This window comes from Rhinopithecus roxellana, chromosome 11 (genome assembly GCF_007565055.1).
Source record: "Rhinopithecus roxellana isolate Shanxi Qingling chromosome 11, ASM756505v1, whole genome shotgun sequence".
NCBI lineage: Eukaryota > Metazoa > Chordata > Mammalia > Primates > Cercopithecidae > Rhinopithecus > Rhinopithecus roxellana.
The window spans coordinates 83,642,470-83,661,549 of record NC_044559.1 but is presented as its reverse complement, the minus strand read 5'-3'; the positions used below and the strand labels follow the sequence as shown (position 1 = coordinate 83,661,549).

Sequence of the window (19,080 nt, the reverse complement as noted above, 5' to 3'; positions counted from 1 at the left end):
TTTTATTTTAAGTTGTTTATTGTAAGATAATTTACAAATATCTTGCTGTCTTCAGTAATTCAAATAATGGAGGAACAGTTTCTTCAGACAAAGACAGCAGTATGCTAAAAACAAAATCAACTGGCTGAATTTTCCTTCTTTACCTGAAAAACAAAGTACAGAACAAGTAAAAAAAAAATCAACCAGCATTTTTTGGGAAAATAATGATGTCAAGAGGTAATATTAATACCTATTTAAGTGGGGTACAGAGAACTGAATTTACACAATAAAGTGTTACTCTATACCAGTGATTCTCACATTTTGGTCTGGGGAACCTTTCATGGGGTTCATGAGGGCAAAACTATGTCCATAATAATGTTATTTTGCCTGTTTTATTCTCATTCTCGAGTATACAGTAGCGTTTCCCAGAGGCCACATGATCCATGACATCACAACAAAATGAATAGAGACAGATGAAAATCTAGCTGGCTTCTGCAAAATCAATCAGACATTAAGGGGCCCTGAGACCATAAAGTGTGACAACCACCACTCTTCACCACCTATATATAATACCTCAAAATAATGTTAATTCTCTATCCTCAAAGTTTATTTCCTTATATCTACATTTTCTATGATCTACACACTCACTACAAAAAAAGTCCACTAGCGTTGCCCAGGTGCTCCCGTGAGTTGGCTGCTACTACAAAGTGGCCCATTCATCTAAATCTCTCAGAGGACACTTCTAGGATGACTAAATTAGCTTCACTCATATCTGAATAGGTTTCTTTTCTGAGCAGACATGGGAAGAATGTGTGAACTTTACCTCTTGTCTGAGGATGGAGCTTGATTTTCATTAATCTCTGGTTATTATATTAGAAGAAAAAGAAACACAAAACAAGCAGGTCAAGAAGCAATCCATGCTAGTTAATCACATATGCTTTCCCATGAAAAAAAGTCAGTTTTTAAACTTGATACTTTGAGTATATCATGCAAAAATACTTACCACAAGATTATTTTAAAACAGACGCAATGAATGTTATAAAAAGTCGTAGATTTCAATCCAGGTTAGAAGCAATAAAAACATGCTCAGGCAAGTAGGCAAGACTATGAACATACTAATTTAAATTACAATTTTTCTATAAATTAACACTATATATTTAGAGGTTTTTTTTGTTGTCGTTGAGACGGAGTCTCGTTCTGTTGCCCACGCTGGAGTGCAGTGGTGTGATCTCAGCTCACAGCAACCTCCTCCCGGGTTCAAGTGATTCTCCTGTCTCAGCCTCCCAAGTAGCTGGGATTACAGGCGCCCACCACTACGCCCAGCTAATTTTTGTACTTTTTTTTTAGTAGAGACGGGGTTTCGCCATGTTGGACAGGCTGGTCTGGAACTCCTGACCTCAGATGATCCACCCGCCTCAGCCTCCCAAAGTGCTGGGATTACAGGCGTAAGCCACCGCACCCTGCCATGTTTAGAGTTTAGGCTGGCAACTAATACTTGGCACCTCAAATACTATGGTTTACTCATGTTCTTAATTTTATTACTAAATAGCCAAATATGTTTATTTTGTTCTGTTTTTTGATCTTTTTCTTTTCCAAGTATGTTTAAATATTAAATTCTGGATTCAGGCCGGGCACGGTGGCTCATGTCTGTAATCCCAGCACTTTGGGAGGCCGAGGCAGGCAGATCACAAGGTCGGGAGTTCATCAGCCTGGCCAATATGGTGAAAGCCCGTCTCTATTAAAAATACAAAAATTAGCCACGCGTGGTGGTGTGTGCCTGTAGTCCCAGCTACTCAGGACGCTGAGACAGGAGAATTGCTTGAACCTGGGAGGTCGAGGTTGCAGTGAGCTGAGATCATGCCACTGCACTCCAGCCTGGGCAACAGAATGAGACTCCATCTCAATCAATCAATCAATCAATCAATCAATCAATCAAGTCTTGATTCATAATAACTGATGGGTTACAGAGCATGCAAGCCCATTCATAAGCAATCCAACCTTGGCACTGCAGAGCTAAGTTTTTATATAAGGATTTAGACTACCTTTCCAGAAAGCGAAAACTTAATACTCAATTTCCAATTATGTGGATTCCTTTTTCTAAATTCTTGGTTTTGTGCAGTGGCATGATCATAGCTCACTGCAGCCTAAAATTCCTGGGCTCAAGCAATCCTCTTGCCTCAGTTTCCTAAGTAGCTAGGACAACAGGCACATGCCACCATGCCTGGCTAATTTTTCATTTTTGTAGAGATGGGGTCTTGCTCTGTTGCTAAGTCTTGTCTTGAACTCCTGGGCTCAAGCAATCCACTCGCCTTGGTCTCCCAAACTGCTGGGATTACAAGCATGAGCCACTGCACCAGCTGATTTTGCTACTTTTAAGTAGGGTTCCTGCATTCCTAAGGAAGAAATAGGCTGGTCCTCAATTTTGCAGAAGTTGTATCATCACAGGTCATACCTAATATTCCTTTTTCAAGAGCAAAAAAACCCTCTTGGGTTCTCTGGATCTCACACAGCCCACAAACCTTCAGAATGTAGTTCCTTCTCCCAGGCTTTCTCACACTTAAGATCCAAGAACAAATCGGCCTGGCTTTAACATGGGGTAGATGGCAAGAAGGATAATGGCTAATAGAAGGTTTTAGTCCTTGTATTAGTCCCCATGTTACAGATGACAAAGCTGAGTAACAGAGTATCCTAACCAAGTTCATCAAGCTAGACACCATGAGACAGTATTCTGTGATGCTAATAGATTCACTGGCTGTGAATGGGTTAGTCCTAACACAGCTGTGCTTAGAAAGTAAAAGAAGAATGCTTAGGCTAGCAAGGCTGATGGATCCAACTAACAGCTTACACAAAGGTCCTTGTTGGCTCAATGAGTTCTAGCTGTGTCTCTCTGGCATTCTGCTCAGTTTCTACCCTTGAAAGGTAACACTTAAGGAACACTTGAAATAGTGATGAATTTTTCCCTGACTCTTAAAACCATGGGCCCACATTTTCATACACCCAATAAAATGTTATTTGTCCCTCTTCTGAACTTCCAGTTATGAATACACATGACATTTCATTCATTCATTCAACATTCACAAAGAGGTATGTACCAGGCAATGGGGACACAAAAGTGAATACGATATGGTCCCATCCTAGCCTCAAGGAGCACACAGACAAATAAAAAGCCGATTCCTGATACAAGGCTGTAAGAGCTAAGCTAAACGGAAGACAGGATGCTACAGAAGGCTACCTCACTCAGACTGAAGGAAGGAGTGTTTTCTGGAAGAAAGGATTCCCCCAGTTGAGTAAGGAAGGATACACAGGAGGCAGTCAGATGACGAAATCAAGGAAAAGGGAAGAAATAGTGGCTCTTCAGGCTGCAGCACATGCCACTCCCTGGCTGGGAAAAACAGTGTGATGAATCTGTAGATCTGGAAGTAGATCAAGGTGGCTGAGGTTCAAGGACGTGAGAAATGGTAATGGTAAGAGACTGGACTGGGAAGACTGCTGCTGACCAGAAAATATAGCATCACATACATCAAGTTTCTGCAGAATGATTGTATAATAGAGAATGGATTTTGTTATTTTCCTCATAACACTGTCACAAAAATAAGCAAATTTTTTCTGTGAAGGGCCACAGACTAAGTATTTTAGGCTCTGTGGGTCACACACTATCACTCTTTTTTCTTATAACCCTTTAAAAATGTAGAAACCATGCTTAGCTCCAGGCCACAGTTTAGTAACCTCTGCTCTGCTGCGATTCTTATTTAGTGTCTGTCTTTACTGTTAACAGTAATACTGTTACCACTGTATCCTCAGTGTCTAGCACAGGGCCTGACACTTAAGGGGCACTCAAATAATTACCTTTTTGAACTCAGGAGAGAAATGACAAGGATCTGCATTAAATGGGCATAAAGAAGGGGAAAGATTCAAGAGATAGAAGTGAAACTTAGCATGGTAACTGATGAGTAGGAGGTAAGAAGGAGCGAGTCAAAAAGAACTTACTATCATTTTTATCTAATCACAATTACTTGTATGTTTCTTACCCTATTAGACTATAAGTGCCTTAAAAGAGAGAATCACATCCTTAACACTGTGTCTGGCACTGTACTGTGCACATAGTGGGTATCCAACTTAATAACTTTTTGAAATTCCCATTGTCTTAACCTTTTTTTCATAAACATTAAAGTTTTTCAACAACTAAGAAATTTTCTTGAGGAAAGCAGTATATAGTTGGCCCTCAGTATCCATGGATTGAACCAAAGCTGATGAAAATATTTGGAAAAAAGACAAAAATGACGATAAAATAATAAAAATAAAAACCAATACAACAACAATTTACATAGCATTATAACTAGAGATGATTAAAAGTATACGAGAGGATGTGCATTTGTCATATGCACTACTGTGCTATTTTGTATCAGGGACTGGAGCGTCTTCAGATTTTGGTATCCTGGGGGAGGTGAGAGAGACTTCTGGAACCAATCACTTGCAGACACTGAGGGATGGCTATACTATCTTTTGGTACTGATATAGAAAACATAATGATTAAAAAATTCCTGGACCTTCCCAACATGCAATAGTTTATAGATTTATGTAAAACCAAATCTGAAACTAGCCCTGTAACTCAGAAAGCTTACAATTGTTTAAATTCCAAAAAAAATTTCATAAATGATACTGAATTATCCACATCCCATTCCTAATGCTTTAGAAAAGTGAAAACTAAGCCCGAGTGTTTCCAGCTGAAACAATAAAAATAAACCAAAGAGATCCCATTTTTACCACATCTTTATAGCCTCAGAGTTAGGACGCAAGATTCAGCAATGAGTCATTTCAACTTCAAAAGACAAAAACAAAAACTTTTAAGCATCCAAACAAGCAGACACAGCAAGAGGAAAAAAAAATTCTCTGAAGGCAACAATCTACAATTACTTACAGAGCCGCAGCACCAGAGATAATTTCAATCAACTCTTTTGTGATGACAGCTTGGCGGGTACGGTTGAATGTCAATGTCAATTTGTCAATCATCTCAGCTACAAACAAAACAAAAAGATTGCACAAAAAATCTGAAACTAGAGAAGAATAATTTGTTAACTAACTTTTGTTGCTTAATTTAAAAATAAGAGATTTTGGGGTAACAAAATTGGCCTCTCAAAAAATGTTATGAAGATATTTTTATATCTTCCATAGGATACCTTTTCACAGTACTTACAAATCAACTATCTATCAAGATACACTTTCCTACAGGTAGAAGAATGTTAAGTTAATGTTGTTGATGCTACTCTCGGCAATGGACTCCTCTCAGCTGAGATTCACTGTGTGCTCACAAGCATTCCTGCTGGCACCATCCTTATTGTGTACTTACAAGCATTCTTGCTGGCATTGTCCATGGCTGTCATCCTGGCACTCTGCTCACTAGTGCTGGACTCCTTCAAAGAGTAGTAGATGATGTTGGCCAGATTGTATTCTTGGTAATTTTGTAGCACATCAGCATCAATATCATCGTAGATACTCATGCTCTCTGTTAAAACAAGTGATCAGTTTCTTTGAAGTTATACAGAATACTAATTCATCAAAAACAGCTTTTCAGTGTAAAACTCCTTTATAATTACAGAGGAGAAATTAATGTAATATAAGGTAAATGAATCTGTTCTAATAATTTCATCTATTTCCACACTATGGATAGCATATTTTTAGCAAACTATAATGTGTAAATAAAGCATTTGATATTCTACTCCATATAACTTTAGAAAAATTAAGTCAACATTTGAAATAATTGTACTACATTTCATGATTATGAGGCCCTCTGGACAGCATTAGCATGTGCCTGTTACAAAGCCAGCAAGTACTCAATGCTTTTTCCAATTAAAAAAAAAAGAATGAATTGAAACCAATATAGTATAATACAGGTTGAGCATCCCAAATACCAAAGTCCAAAATCTGAAGTGCTCCAAAATCTGAAACATTTTGAGCACTGACATGATGCCACAAGTGGAAAATCCCACACCTGACCTTGTGCGATGGGCTGCATTCGAAACTTTGTTTCATGCAGAAAATTATCTAAAACATTGCATAAAACTGCCTTCAGGCTATGTGTATAATTATAAATATGAAAATATTCTGAAATACCAAACATTCCTGGTCCTAAGCATTCACACAAGGGATACTCAACCTGTGCAATAATTCCAACTTAGTCATTTGATTACTGAAGAAATCTGAATGTATCAATCTGGAAAATGAGAGAAGGAAAACCTTTCTAATCACGTGAAAGAGGGGGAGAACTAGAAACTGACAGGAATTGTAGTTTCAATGTTGTAGCAATTTAGTAGTACATTTCAAAATTCATTCATTGGGGTCGAGTGGTGAAATAGTACTATATTCCATCAAACTGAAAATGGTACTGGTTGTAACACCTACTTTATTTCTCATTAAGAGAGAAAAAAATGTACTCTATTACAAATGATACTCCATTGTCTGGTAGAGCCATCTCAATTTCAGAAACATTAACATGTAAAGTACATACTTGAAAATAAATGAAGTATTAGAAAATAGATGAAAATAGATGGTATATACAAGGGAAAAAAGCCTTAGAAAACTAAAATCAGTTCTAGAGTATTATTCCAGGATGCTTCAATGATCAATGACGACTTTATTCCAACAATAAAACAAGAGAATTGGGTCAGTCAGTGTAAATTAGTTGTGAACACTGTTCAACTCTCTATTCTAGGGCTTCTGTTGTACTGTAGTCAGAGGTCCCAAACATGAATTGCAAAGCCAGTTTCTAGCTATGCTCTTCAATCCTTGAGGACAAAAAATCTAATGATGAACCTCAATAGATATCAATTTCTTCAATTAATGACAGAATGGAGCAGGAATTATCAAACAATGACTGAATTAAGTATCATGGAAGTCAAGAGATGGCACTTCAACAGCCCCAGATCGGCAGGGCACAGTGGCTCACACCTGTCATATCAGCATTTTGGGAGGCTAAGGCAGGTGGATCACTTGAGGGCAGGAGTTCAAGACCAGCCTGGCCAACATGGTGAAACCCCATCTCTACTAAAGATACAAAAATTAGCCAGGCGTGGTGGTGGCATGCACCTGTAATCCCAGCTACTTGGGAGGCTGAGGCAGGACAATTGCTTGAACCCGGGAGGCGGAGGTTGCAGTGAACCAAGATCATGCCATTGCACTTCAGCCTGGGTGACACAGTGAGACTCCGTCAAAAAAAAAAAAAAAAAGCTCCAAATCATTTGCTATAGCGCTACTGCTACCACTACCCATCTTGACACTGTCTGCCTTAGTGTACAAATCTCTTCATTCTACATGCCAAAAAATGTATGTAGTAGAAAAACTACTCACCAGCACTTGCAATGGTATTAAGGGAAAAGATGGGCTTTTCTTCTGTCTTATAGGAGATGACAGACCTAGAATTGACAAAAACAAATATAAATCTCAAAGTAATTTTTAAACTGTTATTTCAAAATATGAACAAAAACATGAACATAAAAAAAGCTTTGATTTCTAAATCTTTCTTGCCTGAATCGATTAAAGATGATGGAGCCTTCATCAAATTCATATCCAGAATTTAGTAATTCAAGGGCAATGACTGACGCATCTCCAAAAGTGGGGGGCTTTCTTCCCACTTCTTTGAATGCCACCAGAAACTGGTCCGAATGAGTTCTATAAGAAAAGCAAGAGCTCACATAGCTAGTTTAACAACACTTCTGAAAAGGCACAGGGGACGGGCAGGAGAAAACATCGTCACCATGGATCAGGTCTTTAGGGGTGTGTGTGGGTGGTGGTGATTTCCTGAGTTGTTCCACACACTAGCATAATTCCTTTCCCTCAGCACCTGCAAAGAACTAAGAACTAAAAATAAGGTCCGTCTTGTTTTATATTCGTTTTGCCTTTATTCCTCTCCTTCTAATCCTAATGAACGATTGCTAACACTTCCGGGCTGGAACAGCTCCTCAGATGCCTCATTTGGCTGAATGCTGATAGCTTTTGATATTCACATGGCACTCAACTTATGATCCGGATGAAGAAGCAAAGGTAGAAAACAGGGGAAGGAAAACAGAAATGTTCCAATATAGCCTGGAAAAAAGAAAAAGGAAACGAACACCTCCCTGTGAGTATACCAAAAAAGGCCCTGAAGAATATACCTTGTTTAAATAAACTGTCGACGAAGGTTTTGAGAGTTTGTCAAAACTTCCGAGAGAAGATTTATTCATGCTTGCACCTTTATGAAAATAAACAATATATATTTAAATTACCTATAAAGTATGCCTCTGATTTTGTCACCAATTCCAACAAGCATAACTTCTTTCCCAGCTGCTGTTAGTGTAGCAACCTCACTTTTCATCTGTTTAGCAATGGAGGAATGAATAGCACCACACAGTCCTCGATCTGAGGACACACCAATAAGGAGGTGTTTCTTCTTGTCTTCAGGAACCTTGATATCAGCTTTTTCATACAAAGCTTAAAAACAAACAAAAGCAGTAATTTTTATATGCAATTTACACTAAATACAATAAATCTCCAATTTACAAAGCAGTTGGTTATTTTCAAAATATGCATTTACATTTAGCTGGCAACTGCCTAGTATAAGCAAGCGTTCTTAGGACAGCTGTAAGCTGAGGCCAGGCACAGTGGCTCATGCCTGTAATCCCAGCACTTTGGGAGGCCGAGATGGGCAGATCACCTGAGGTTAGGAGTTTGAGACCAGCCTGGCCAACACAGTGAAACCCCATCTCTATTAAAAATACAAAAATTAGCCAGGTATGGTGGCGGGGCTGTTAATCCTAGCTACTGGGGAGGCTGAGGCAGGAGAATCGCTTGAGCCTGGGAGGTGGAAGTTGTAGTGAGCTGAGATTGTCTGCACTGCACTCTAGTCTGGGCAACAGAGTAAGACTCCATCTCAAAAAAAACAAAAAACAACAAAACACACACACACACACACACACACACACACACACACAAAATAAGGACAGCTATAAGCTGAGATTCTTGAAGATTTGGTAGATAAATAGGGGATTCACTGCATGATTTTCTTTACTATCAAATTTGCATAAATCTTCCTTAAGTTAAAAATTCTTTTAGACAGACTCAACTCCAGATAAGACAGCATGATCATAAAAAAGTTAAGAGAAAGAATGTAATTACAAGTTAAAATAGAAACTTCTTTCCCATTTCCAGCTCTTTACAATTTTATTTCCAAGATAAATTCATAATCAAGTATAAAGGCATTTAAAAACACAATATAAATTCTTTTTAAACTGCCATATCTCTTTTCCATTAAGAAGACTAATTAAGGATGGATTACATAAATTTCTGAAGGAAAAATGTCTTCATGCTTTTGAAAAGATAAGAATGGTGATTAAGTATCTTGAAAATGAAGGTTCTCAGCTGCTTTTCCTGCTTCAACATCATTCGGATTCTTCTCACAACACCATCAAGAGTCATATCCATGACCACCTGGTCAGCTCTCCACTGCAATGCCCCCTACCTGCCCCCACTGGAGTCCTAAAATGCCACACTACAAAGTCATAGGATGAAATTAAGCCCTTGCACCTAATGCATGGTTTCCAAGTTCTTCTGATGGTATACTTAGTAACCGGGAAAATTTCAGAATATTTTAAAAGTTAACATGGTCACGTATAATGGTTAACAAATACACAGGCTCTGACACCAAACCACATAGGTCCAAACAGGCTCTTCATCCTTTTATATGTGATCTTAGGCAAGTTACTTAACTTCCGTGAGCTTCAGTTTTTCTCACTGGAAAGCAGGGATTCTAACAGTTCCTACCTGCATGGGTTGTTATCGTTACGTGTCAAGTGGATATAGATGAAAAATAAGTACATGTCAAGTACTCGAATAGGCTTGACATCACTGTAAGCTCTAGATACAGGTCATCAGTAGTCTTCTTTGTGTTAAACAGTTCTTCCTAATTTGTGAATTACACTCTTCCCTTACCCAAAGATCCCAATCCATATATTCGAGCTGGTTTCAGCTCTCTCTCAGCTCGGGCATATTTTGCTGCTGCTACCATTTTCATAGACTTGGTAATTTTCTGGATGTTTTTGATGGACTTTAGTCTCCTGGTAACTGAAAAATAGAAGTACTGTGTTAAGACAAAGGAATTACCATCTAACTTCATTGTGAATTTATTGAAATATTTGTCTAAAGTGCAAGGCAGAATAATGAGCACTTAGATAAACAATAAACAGCATGATGCTAAACCAGTCTTAATAGTACTAATAAAAGAAAGGTAAGACTAGCTACTACTTAGGACAAGCAAATGGCAACATAAGACAATAATATACATTTAAAACATTAAATGGTATTGAAAATTGCCTTAACCACATATTCCATAACATTATTTATATATAATTCCATAACATTATTTACCCCTCCTCACACCCACACTGGTATAGTTTTTTCTAGTTACGTCATGATCATTCTACAGACGACAGAATACAGCTTTCTCATGTGTCCTTTCTTATTGGTCTTTTCAGAACAAGTCCAACATCCCAAACACACAATGGAAATCCATTTGGTCAGTTTTGATCAAATATACAATGGGCTAAAGCAGTATATTTTTGAAAGTATTTGTATTTGTCAAAATTTAGTTTTTCTTAATTCACATATTGAAACAAACAACATACTTACTATCTTTCAAAGTTGCCATATTTCGAACTTGAATCCTGAGGATAAAAGTTTTAAAATTGTTTCAGGTTTTTGAAAAATAGTTCTGTTACACAAGAAAAACTTTCAGAGTTAATATATTTATTTAAAGAATATCCCATAAAGAAGCAATCTACCAAATACAGGACTCAGATGTATATGAACAGACATCTATTTAAATTCCTGAGTAGTGGCGCGAATCCCTGTATCGAAGGCCTCCTTTCATTTGGCCTGTCTCTAACACCACCTTCCCTGAAGTCAACATGCTCTATTGACTCCCACATGTTCTATTCCCACCTCCATATCTTTGCTTATGTTGTTTCCATAACAGAAAAGCCCCTCCCCTTGTTAAGCTGCCCAACTATACTTCAAGTCAAGGCCAGCCACTCTAAAAACTTCCTTAGTTCACAGTAACCTCTTCCAGCAACACTTAGAGTCAATGATGTAGTCGAACATGACTATACGTGTAAAAGTAGTTTATATCAACTGATTCTTTTTCAATTCAGTTCAATAAACATCTGCCAAGCTGCTCTACATTCCAGGCACTAGTAAACACGACATGGTCTCTGACATATTATTACCTCATAAACAAGGTTCATGAAAAATTACATTTACATAAAATTTGATATTTTTTCAAGTCTTTAAAATTGAAATGCTAATGTGCAGAAGTCAAAATGATTAGACTTAAATGAAATGTTGGTGAAAGATGAATATGAGAGAATTCGTGCCCTGATGGGAGAAGACATGCTAAAAAATATGAAATTATCTTCCTGCCTTCAAATCCATACAAAGTGCCTATGTTTGCAGGCAAGCTACACCGGAGAATTGAGCAATGAGTAAATGTGTTCACAAAGGAGGGACCTAAGGAGGGGATTCTCGGGAACGGGATGTCATTTTAAGAAGATTCATGTTCAGGAAAGAGTGAGAATGGAGAAGGGGAAGCTGGAGACATGGGCTGGGTTTATCACTTTAAATAATTAATATTTTTAAATATTAAAAACAAATCAGTTTAAATCTTATTTGTAGGTTAGTAGGGAAGTGAATGTTTTTGTAGGTTAGTAGGGAAATGAATGTTTGTAAGCCCACAAATCAGTTTAGTATTTCAGCAAAGTATCTCAGATGGCAGTGACAAGCGTAAAATGAGGTTGGAGTTTTGATGAATATTGAAAACATGGGGACATAGGCTGCCGCAGCCTCACAAGAGACCTCAAGAACCTGGACAAAGATGCTGGCAAAGCAATAGGAGATTAGATTTGCGAGTATTTAACTTCTTCACATGTACATTCGTAGTAGAAAAGAAAACAATAAGAATGATTTAAGGTTTCTCTAACTGAATGACCTCGGTGGACAGTGACTAATATCGCTCATGAGCATAGATGAGATGCAAAAATCCTCAACAGTGTATTAGCAAATCGAATCCAACAATGTATTAAAAATAATTATATACTATCACTAAGTGGGATTGACTCCAGGTATGCAAAGATGGTTCAATATTTAAAAATCAAATAATATAATCTATTACATCAACAGGTTAAAGAAGAAAAAAGCGTACAATCAATAGGTGCAGAAAAAGCACCCAACAGGCCGGGCGCGGTGGCTCAAGCCTGTAATCCCAGCACTTTGGGAGGCCGAGACGGGCGGATCATGAGGTCAGGAGATCGAGACCATCCTGGCTAATAGGGTGAAACCCCGTCTCTACTAAAAAATACAAAAAACTAGCCGGGCGACGAGGCGGGCGCCTGTAGTCCCAGCTACTCGGGAGGCTGAGACAGGAGAATGGCGTGAACCCGGGAGGCGGAGCTTACAGTGAGCTGAGAGCCGGCCACTGCACTCCAGCCTGGGCGGCAGAGCAAGACTCCGTCTCAAAAAAAAAAAAAAAAAGCATCCAACAAAATCTAACACCCATTCATGATAAAGTCTCTCAGCAAACTAGGAATAGAGAACTTCCTCAACCTGCTAAAAAACAAAATACAAAAACCTTGACTTAATGGGAGAGGCTAGGAGCTTTCCCCATAAGATTGGGAACAAGACAAGGAAATCCCCACTCACTCTTCTTTGGTATCATACTCGAAGTCTTAGCTAATGCAGTAAGACAAGAAAATAAGAGGCATAGAGATTTGAAGGGAAGGAATAAAACTGTTTTTGTTCATAGATGACATGATTATCTATGTAGAAAATCCCAAAGAATAAAAATAACCCCTCCTAAAGCCGATAAACATTTATGACCAGGTTGCAGGATATAAGCTTAGTGTATATAAAAAGCTAGTTGCATTCCTCTACAGCAGCCCTGAACTACTGGAGTATGAAGTTAAAAATGCCCGCATACAATTACATGGTTAAAATTACAAACTTCATGTTACATGTGTTTTACAATTTAAAAAATCCACTAAAATCTCAGCAAGTTACTTTGTGGATATCAATAAACCGATTTTCAAGGTTATACGGGAAGGCCAAAGACCTAGAAAAGCCAAGCAATACCGTCAGGACTAACACTACCTGACTTTAAGACTTCCTTTAAAGTTACAGTAATAAAGAAGCAAAAACAATTCAAGGAAAAAAGGATATTCTAACAAACAAATGGTACTGGAATAACTGGACACTTACATGCAAAAATACTAATCTGTACAATGACTTCACAAATTTCATAAAAATTAACTTAAAATGAACCACAGGCCTAAATATAAAATGCCAAACTGTAAAACTTCTAGAAGATACCACAGGAGACAATCCAGGTGCCTTGGGTTTGGCAATAAGTTTTTAAATACAACACCAAAAGCATCATCCATGACAGAAAAAATTAATTTGGGCTTTATTGAAATTTAAAACTTCTGTCCTGTGAAAATACTGTAAAGAGAATGAAAAGTCAATCCACAGCCTGGGAGAAAATATTTCTAAAACTCATCTCTGATAAAGGACTTGTTACCAAAACAAACAACTCTTAAAATGCAATAAGAGAAAAAACAACCCAAATAAAAAGATGGGCAAAAGATCTGGAGACTTCACCAAAGAAGATAAACAGATGGCAGGGCTGAGTGCGGTCGCTCATACAATCCCAGCACTTTGGGAGGCCGAGGCGGGCGGATCACAAGGTCAGGAGTTCCGAGACCAGCCTGACCAACATGGTGAAACCTCATCTCTACTAAAAATACAAAAAATGAGCCAGGCGTGGTGGTATGCACCTGTAATCCCAGCTACTTGGGAGGCTGAGGCAGGAGAATCAGTGGAACCCAGGAAGCAGAGGTTGTGGTGAGCAGAGATGGCACCATTGCATTCCAGCCTGGGTGACAGAGCAAGACTCTGTTCCCCACTGCGCCCCCTCCAAAAAAAAAAAAAAAAAAAAAAAAACCCAGATGGCAAAAAGCATATATGATGCTCAGTAACACATCATTAGAAAACTGCAAGTCAAAACAGTAAAATACTACTACACACCTGCAAGAATGGATAAAACCCAAAAAACTGACCACCAAACAATGATAAGGATGTGGAACAAAAGGAACTCTCGCTGATTACTGGCAGGAATGTAAAATAGTACACAGCCACTTGGGAAGAAGTTCTGGCAGATTTTTACAAAGCTAAACCTAGTCTTAACTTATGATCCAGCAATCAGTATTTACCTAACTGAGATGAAAAGTTATGTCCACATAAAATCTACACATAAGCATGTAAAGCAGCTTCATTCATGATGCCAAAAGTTGGAAGCAACCCAGATGTCCTTTGATACATGAATGAATGGATCTAACTCTGATACACCCATACAATGGACCATTATTCACCAAAACCACAAAGGAGCTATTAAGTCATAAAAAAGCCTGGAGAAACCTTAAGTGCATAGTGCTAAGGGAGAGAGGGCAGTCTGAAAAAGACCAAATCCTGTATGATTCTGGCTATACGACATGCCAGAAAAGGCGATGATCTAGCAATAGTTGAGAGAAGTGGTGGTCAGGGTTTTGGGGAGAGAGGAGGGATTTTTAGGGGAGTGAAGCTCTTCAGTATGATATTGTAATGGTGGATACATGTCATTACACATTTGCCCAAATCCATAGAACTGTATAACAAAGAGTGGATCTTTGTTTTTTGGGGTTTGAAGACAGGGTCTCACTCCCCTCACCCAGGCTAGAGTGCAGTGGCGTGACCATGGCTCCCTGTGGTCTCGACTTCCTGGGCTCAGGTGATTCTCCCACTTCAGCATAAAAATATTAGATTTGGTTTTAAGAACCAATCTACTAAAGGAAAAGATAAAAGCTGGCAAATCCTGACAAGCTCTGTTATTTCAGAGCACAAACTGCCTGCCATGACTGTTCTACTAGCAACAGCTTTTCATCATCACACTTAAAGAGTAATACCAGTTTTTGGCTAACCTTCCTGTTTTGGTGTAGTAATGACTTTTCTCCCTGAACACAAAATTTACTGGTTATAACAAGTCACACGTCGATATTATGGTTTTAGGCAGACACTTCAAATGAACTGACACAAGTTTCTGGTCAGAGAATACTGTTTGGAACAAATTTGAATTGCATACCATATTTGGACAAACACAGAATGTTTTGGTTTCCTTAAGTACTCCAAGTCAGAGGTATGAAGAGGTAGCATCTTTTGTGATAATGCTATGCACTTACCCTAATTTCATGTGTTTTAAAGCACTCTCATGTTTAGCTTTCATTTAATTCTGAAGATGTCTATGTTACTACTTTAATTTTTAGGTACAATTTGAGTAAGAACAGTGATGAGCCAATTGAACTCTCTTTAGGGATAGTTTCCTTTACTAAATATAAATTTTTTGCAAATGAGGAGATAAAGCTCTGAATCATTGCACGTCCTGACATCCTCTGGAGATTAAGAAACACAGCAGAGGGAGAATCAAATGTACTGTGGATTACCACTATCTACCATGATCCCACAGCACTGTTAGAACAGCTGATGAAGGCAGTGGAGGAGGGAATCAGGAATGACACCCTTCCAAGAAACTACAATTTGAGAGATTTTTAAGGAGTGTATTAAGATATATAAAAACTTAAAAAGGAAGCAACATTGGCTAATTCTCAAGGAAAAGAAAATTATGAAGTACTTCTAATTCTGATATTAAATGTGCAAAAGTCCATCACCTGCCACCAGCAAAAACTGACTCCTTCACACTTCTCTAACCCACACCCAGGACTGCATCATCTTTTTTTTTTTTTTTGAGATGGAGTCTCGCTCTGTCACCAGGTTGGAGTGCAGTGGCACAATCTCAGCTCACTGCAACCTCCGCCTCCTGGGTTCAAGTGCTTCTCCTGTCTCAGCCTCCCGAGTAGGTGGGATTTCAGGCACGTACCACCACGTCTGGCTAATTTTTGTATTTTTAGTAGAGACAGGGTTTCACCATGTTGGCCAGTATGGTCTCTATCTCTTGACCTCGTGATCCTCCCACCTCGGCCTCTCAAAGTGCTGGGATGACAGGCGTGAGCCACTGCGCCTGGCCCGACTGCATCTTCTTTTCCTCTTTTGGCAAGTCCAGGCAATCTTCTTACATTACATTTGATGTAGAAACTGTACTTAAACTCTTCATTTATGTAATGATATACAGCATTTGGATCCCTATCAGCATTTCTCCCACTGTCCTACATGCTTTGCAAATACTCTAATCCTCACACTAACCCGCTGAATTGTGCACTTTTATTGCATATATTTGACAGATGAGGAACTGGTGGGACAGACACTAAGTAACCCGCCCAAGGTCACAGAGCTGCTAAGTGGCAATCAGAATTCAATCCCTGCCATCTGAATGGAGCCCTTCAGGGCTGGCTACAGAGTCTCTCTTTATACAGTACTATACTCTGCTGCCTAACATTTTTTACATTTACTAGTAAATATCTGCCCTTATGGTCTCTGATGACAATTTGTCTTTTCTCTCCTGAAATGCCATCTCCTTTTCGGTGTATGTAGTTTATGACTACTGACACGTTATTATAGAACAGTTCCATTTTAGAGACTACTGAACTCTAAGACATAGAAATATGTTTTTCCCAGATTTGAAGACAGTAAAATCAGGGACTCTTTCTCTCCAAATTTTTATTTCCATTTTCTTAAATGTTACTTAAAAAAAAAAAAAGGTTTAACTTTCAAAAAGTTAGGGTATTTTGCCGATACCCTAACAACTGTTAAAATAACCACTGTAAATTTAAGTAAGACTAATGTTTAATTTATGTTAGTATGGTGATCTCTCTGAAAACAAAAACTAAAACAATAACAAATTGTACTTTAAAAAACTTCCAGTAATCAAGACAGAAGCGTGGGAATATGCCTCTTCATGGTTCATTAAGGCAAAGGTATTTTTTCCCCTTCCAAATTAATTCTGTGGAGTGTTTTTAATTTCTGCATTCCAAAGGCAATTATAATTAATGGGAAGAGAAATGGCAGAAGAGGCAGGAAAGACATTAAGCACCAGGAGTGAAGGCATAAGTGAAAAGAAGAGGACAGAATATGCTTTCATAGTGGAACACGGTGGATTGATGCCTTAAAACCAATATTCCAAAGGGATTAATGTCAGGATTAGGACCTTTATATGCTGATTGAGGTTCCCATTTCAGCTCCTAACAGTAGTTGTCTCGAACTGAGAGCGCTTACTTAAAACGATCCTTTTCTAAAGGAGCTTCAAATGATCTTACAAGTGCTTTTAAAAAAGATATTTCTAAAATTTTTTGTAAAATATTCTGTCTTTGCTTAAGAAACTCTTTCCATTTTTTTAAAGATCAACTTAGAAACAAAACTAAGGTTCTAAAAATACTGACAGACAACATTAATGCGTGGCAAGAAGGTAAGGACAGGAGAGCTGATGTTCGCAGAGCACCACTGCATGCCAGGCACTGTTCCAGGAAGCTGACCGGGACGTTATCTATTTGTTCACCATCACGTTTTGGCACTTTCCAAGTACCACCAGGTGCAGTGCAAGCACTCAGCTAACGTTCTGCTGAGTGGTTAACAAGTGGGGCAATCTACACAACTGAAAATCCAACTACGGTGACCTTTTAATTCCCATGAATTTATTTTTCCGTATTAGAGAAAAAAAATCTGACTTCTAAGGCCAAGTCACCAAAAATTTTATGTGGCTAATTCACATCAGATTTCATTCTGAAAATCTCGTATATTGCTATCAGTGATTTGCTTAATGCAAAACGTATTTATTTCAATTAATGTTTTATGGTCCCTTCATATAAATTAGGATACAAAAAACTGTAGCGCCTTAGAAATCCTCCATACTGTTAAGAGCAGGGAATTGCTACCACACAGCCTATAATCCCATTAGCAGCGTGTCTGAAATTCTTCCAGATTCTGTCAAGCTTCAAAACTTAACAGCACCACCCACAAACTAACTTTTACCTGCCCATTCCCAGGCCTTCTTATATGCATTCCCCCGGCCCAGGTTCCCCCACCTGGAACTAATGTTTAAAATTCTCGAGGCTCGTGGAACCATTTAGCTGCACGTCAGTTAACAAATACCACTTAAAGCCCACCAACCTCCTCCCCCTAGGACCTTGGGGCAATTTCATGACCTTGCAGGGTTACGGTTTCAGCAAGTGGTTTCAAGGTACTGCTAGGTGTCCTTCCCTTCCCCGCCCTCAGACAGATCTGTACGGTCCCTTCGGCACCAAGACCACCCTCAGTGGCATCTAGGATGTTCGCCTTAGATGTTCCAGCACCCAGCAAAGCGTCTGCAACACGGGAGGTGCTCGAGGGCCGCGCTCTCTGACTCGACCGAATCTTAAAGGGTCACTCTGTCCAGCACTGGAGGGTTTCAAAGGGCGTCAAGGACAAAAAGCACAACTTAACATTTCCCCTGGGCTATCGCTCAGGCTTTCGACACCTCGCGGGCCCTGAGACTGGGGGCCTGGCTCGCAGTGGGAGCTCAGGAAGTGTTGATCAGCAGAGGGAACTCAAGACCGCCCATACGTCAATTTGGACTCAGGCCGCAGACCCGAGGTCCCAGGTGGCCCTCCGGCCTCAGGGGACCGGGCGGGACCTTGCTCCGCCGGAGCCCGGCCCTGCGCACGCCTCGCCGGCCTCAGAGCCGCTTCGTGCAGCCCCCGCTACCCGGCGCTTCCGAGGGGCCGGGGCCCAGCCAGGCCCTGCGACCCCAGATCTGCTCCCGCGCCCATCTCCTCCTCCCTGCCCCGTGTCCAAGCTCTTCCATCCCTTGCGGTCCTGCCGATCTTCCCGCAAGTTGCCATACCATTGAGGCTGCAAGGTCCAGGCCGACAGCCCAGTTACGCCCGCGCGAGAGAACATGGTAGCCGCAGCCCTGTTGAAGGTCGGTCAGGCAGGCCTCAACGCGCATGCGCAGAAGCTTCCTCACGCGCCCCTCCCACCTCCCGCTCTTCTTCAGTCTCGTTTCTTCGCGCTACGCCGAGGGGAGTCTCGCGAGCGTTGTAACCCAGTCTTCCCAGGCCCCACCTG

At 39.7% G+C, this 19,080-nt stretch overlaps 1 protein-coding gene across 2 annotated transcripts; it reads right to left on the bottom strand.

Annotated features, from left to right (window-relative positions):
• ATP5F1C (ATP synthase F1 subunit gamma) lies at positions 1-19,016 on the bottom strand. Of its 2 annotated transcripts, XM_010389378.1 has the most exons (10): positions 18,857-19,016; positions 10,636-10,670; positions 9,940-10,071; positions 8,238-8,442; positions 7,501-7,644; positions 7,324-7,388; positions 5,327-5,482; positions 4,898-4,994; positions 803-839; positions 1-143 (listed from the first exon to the last, which is right to left on the bottom strand). In XM_010389378.1, the coding sequence occupies exons 1-9, from the start codon at positions 18,910-18,912 to the stop codon at positions 833-835; spliced, it is 897 nt and encodes a 298-aa protein (XP_010387680.1). In that variant the 5' UTR covers positions 18,913-19,016; the 3' UTR covers positions 1-143; positions 803-832. The 2 variants fall into 2 exon arrangements, with proteins under 2 accessions (XP_010387680.1, XP_010387682.1); XM_010389380.1 differs by lacking the exon at positions 803-839.
• Positions 19,017-19,080: the final 64 nt, after the last annotated feature.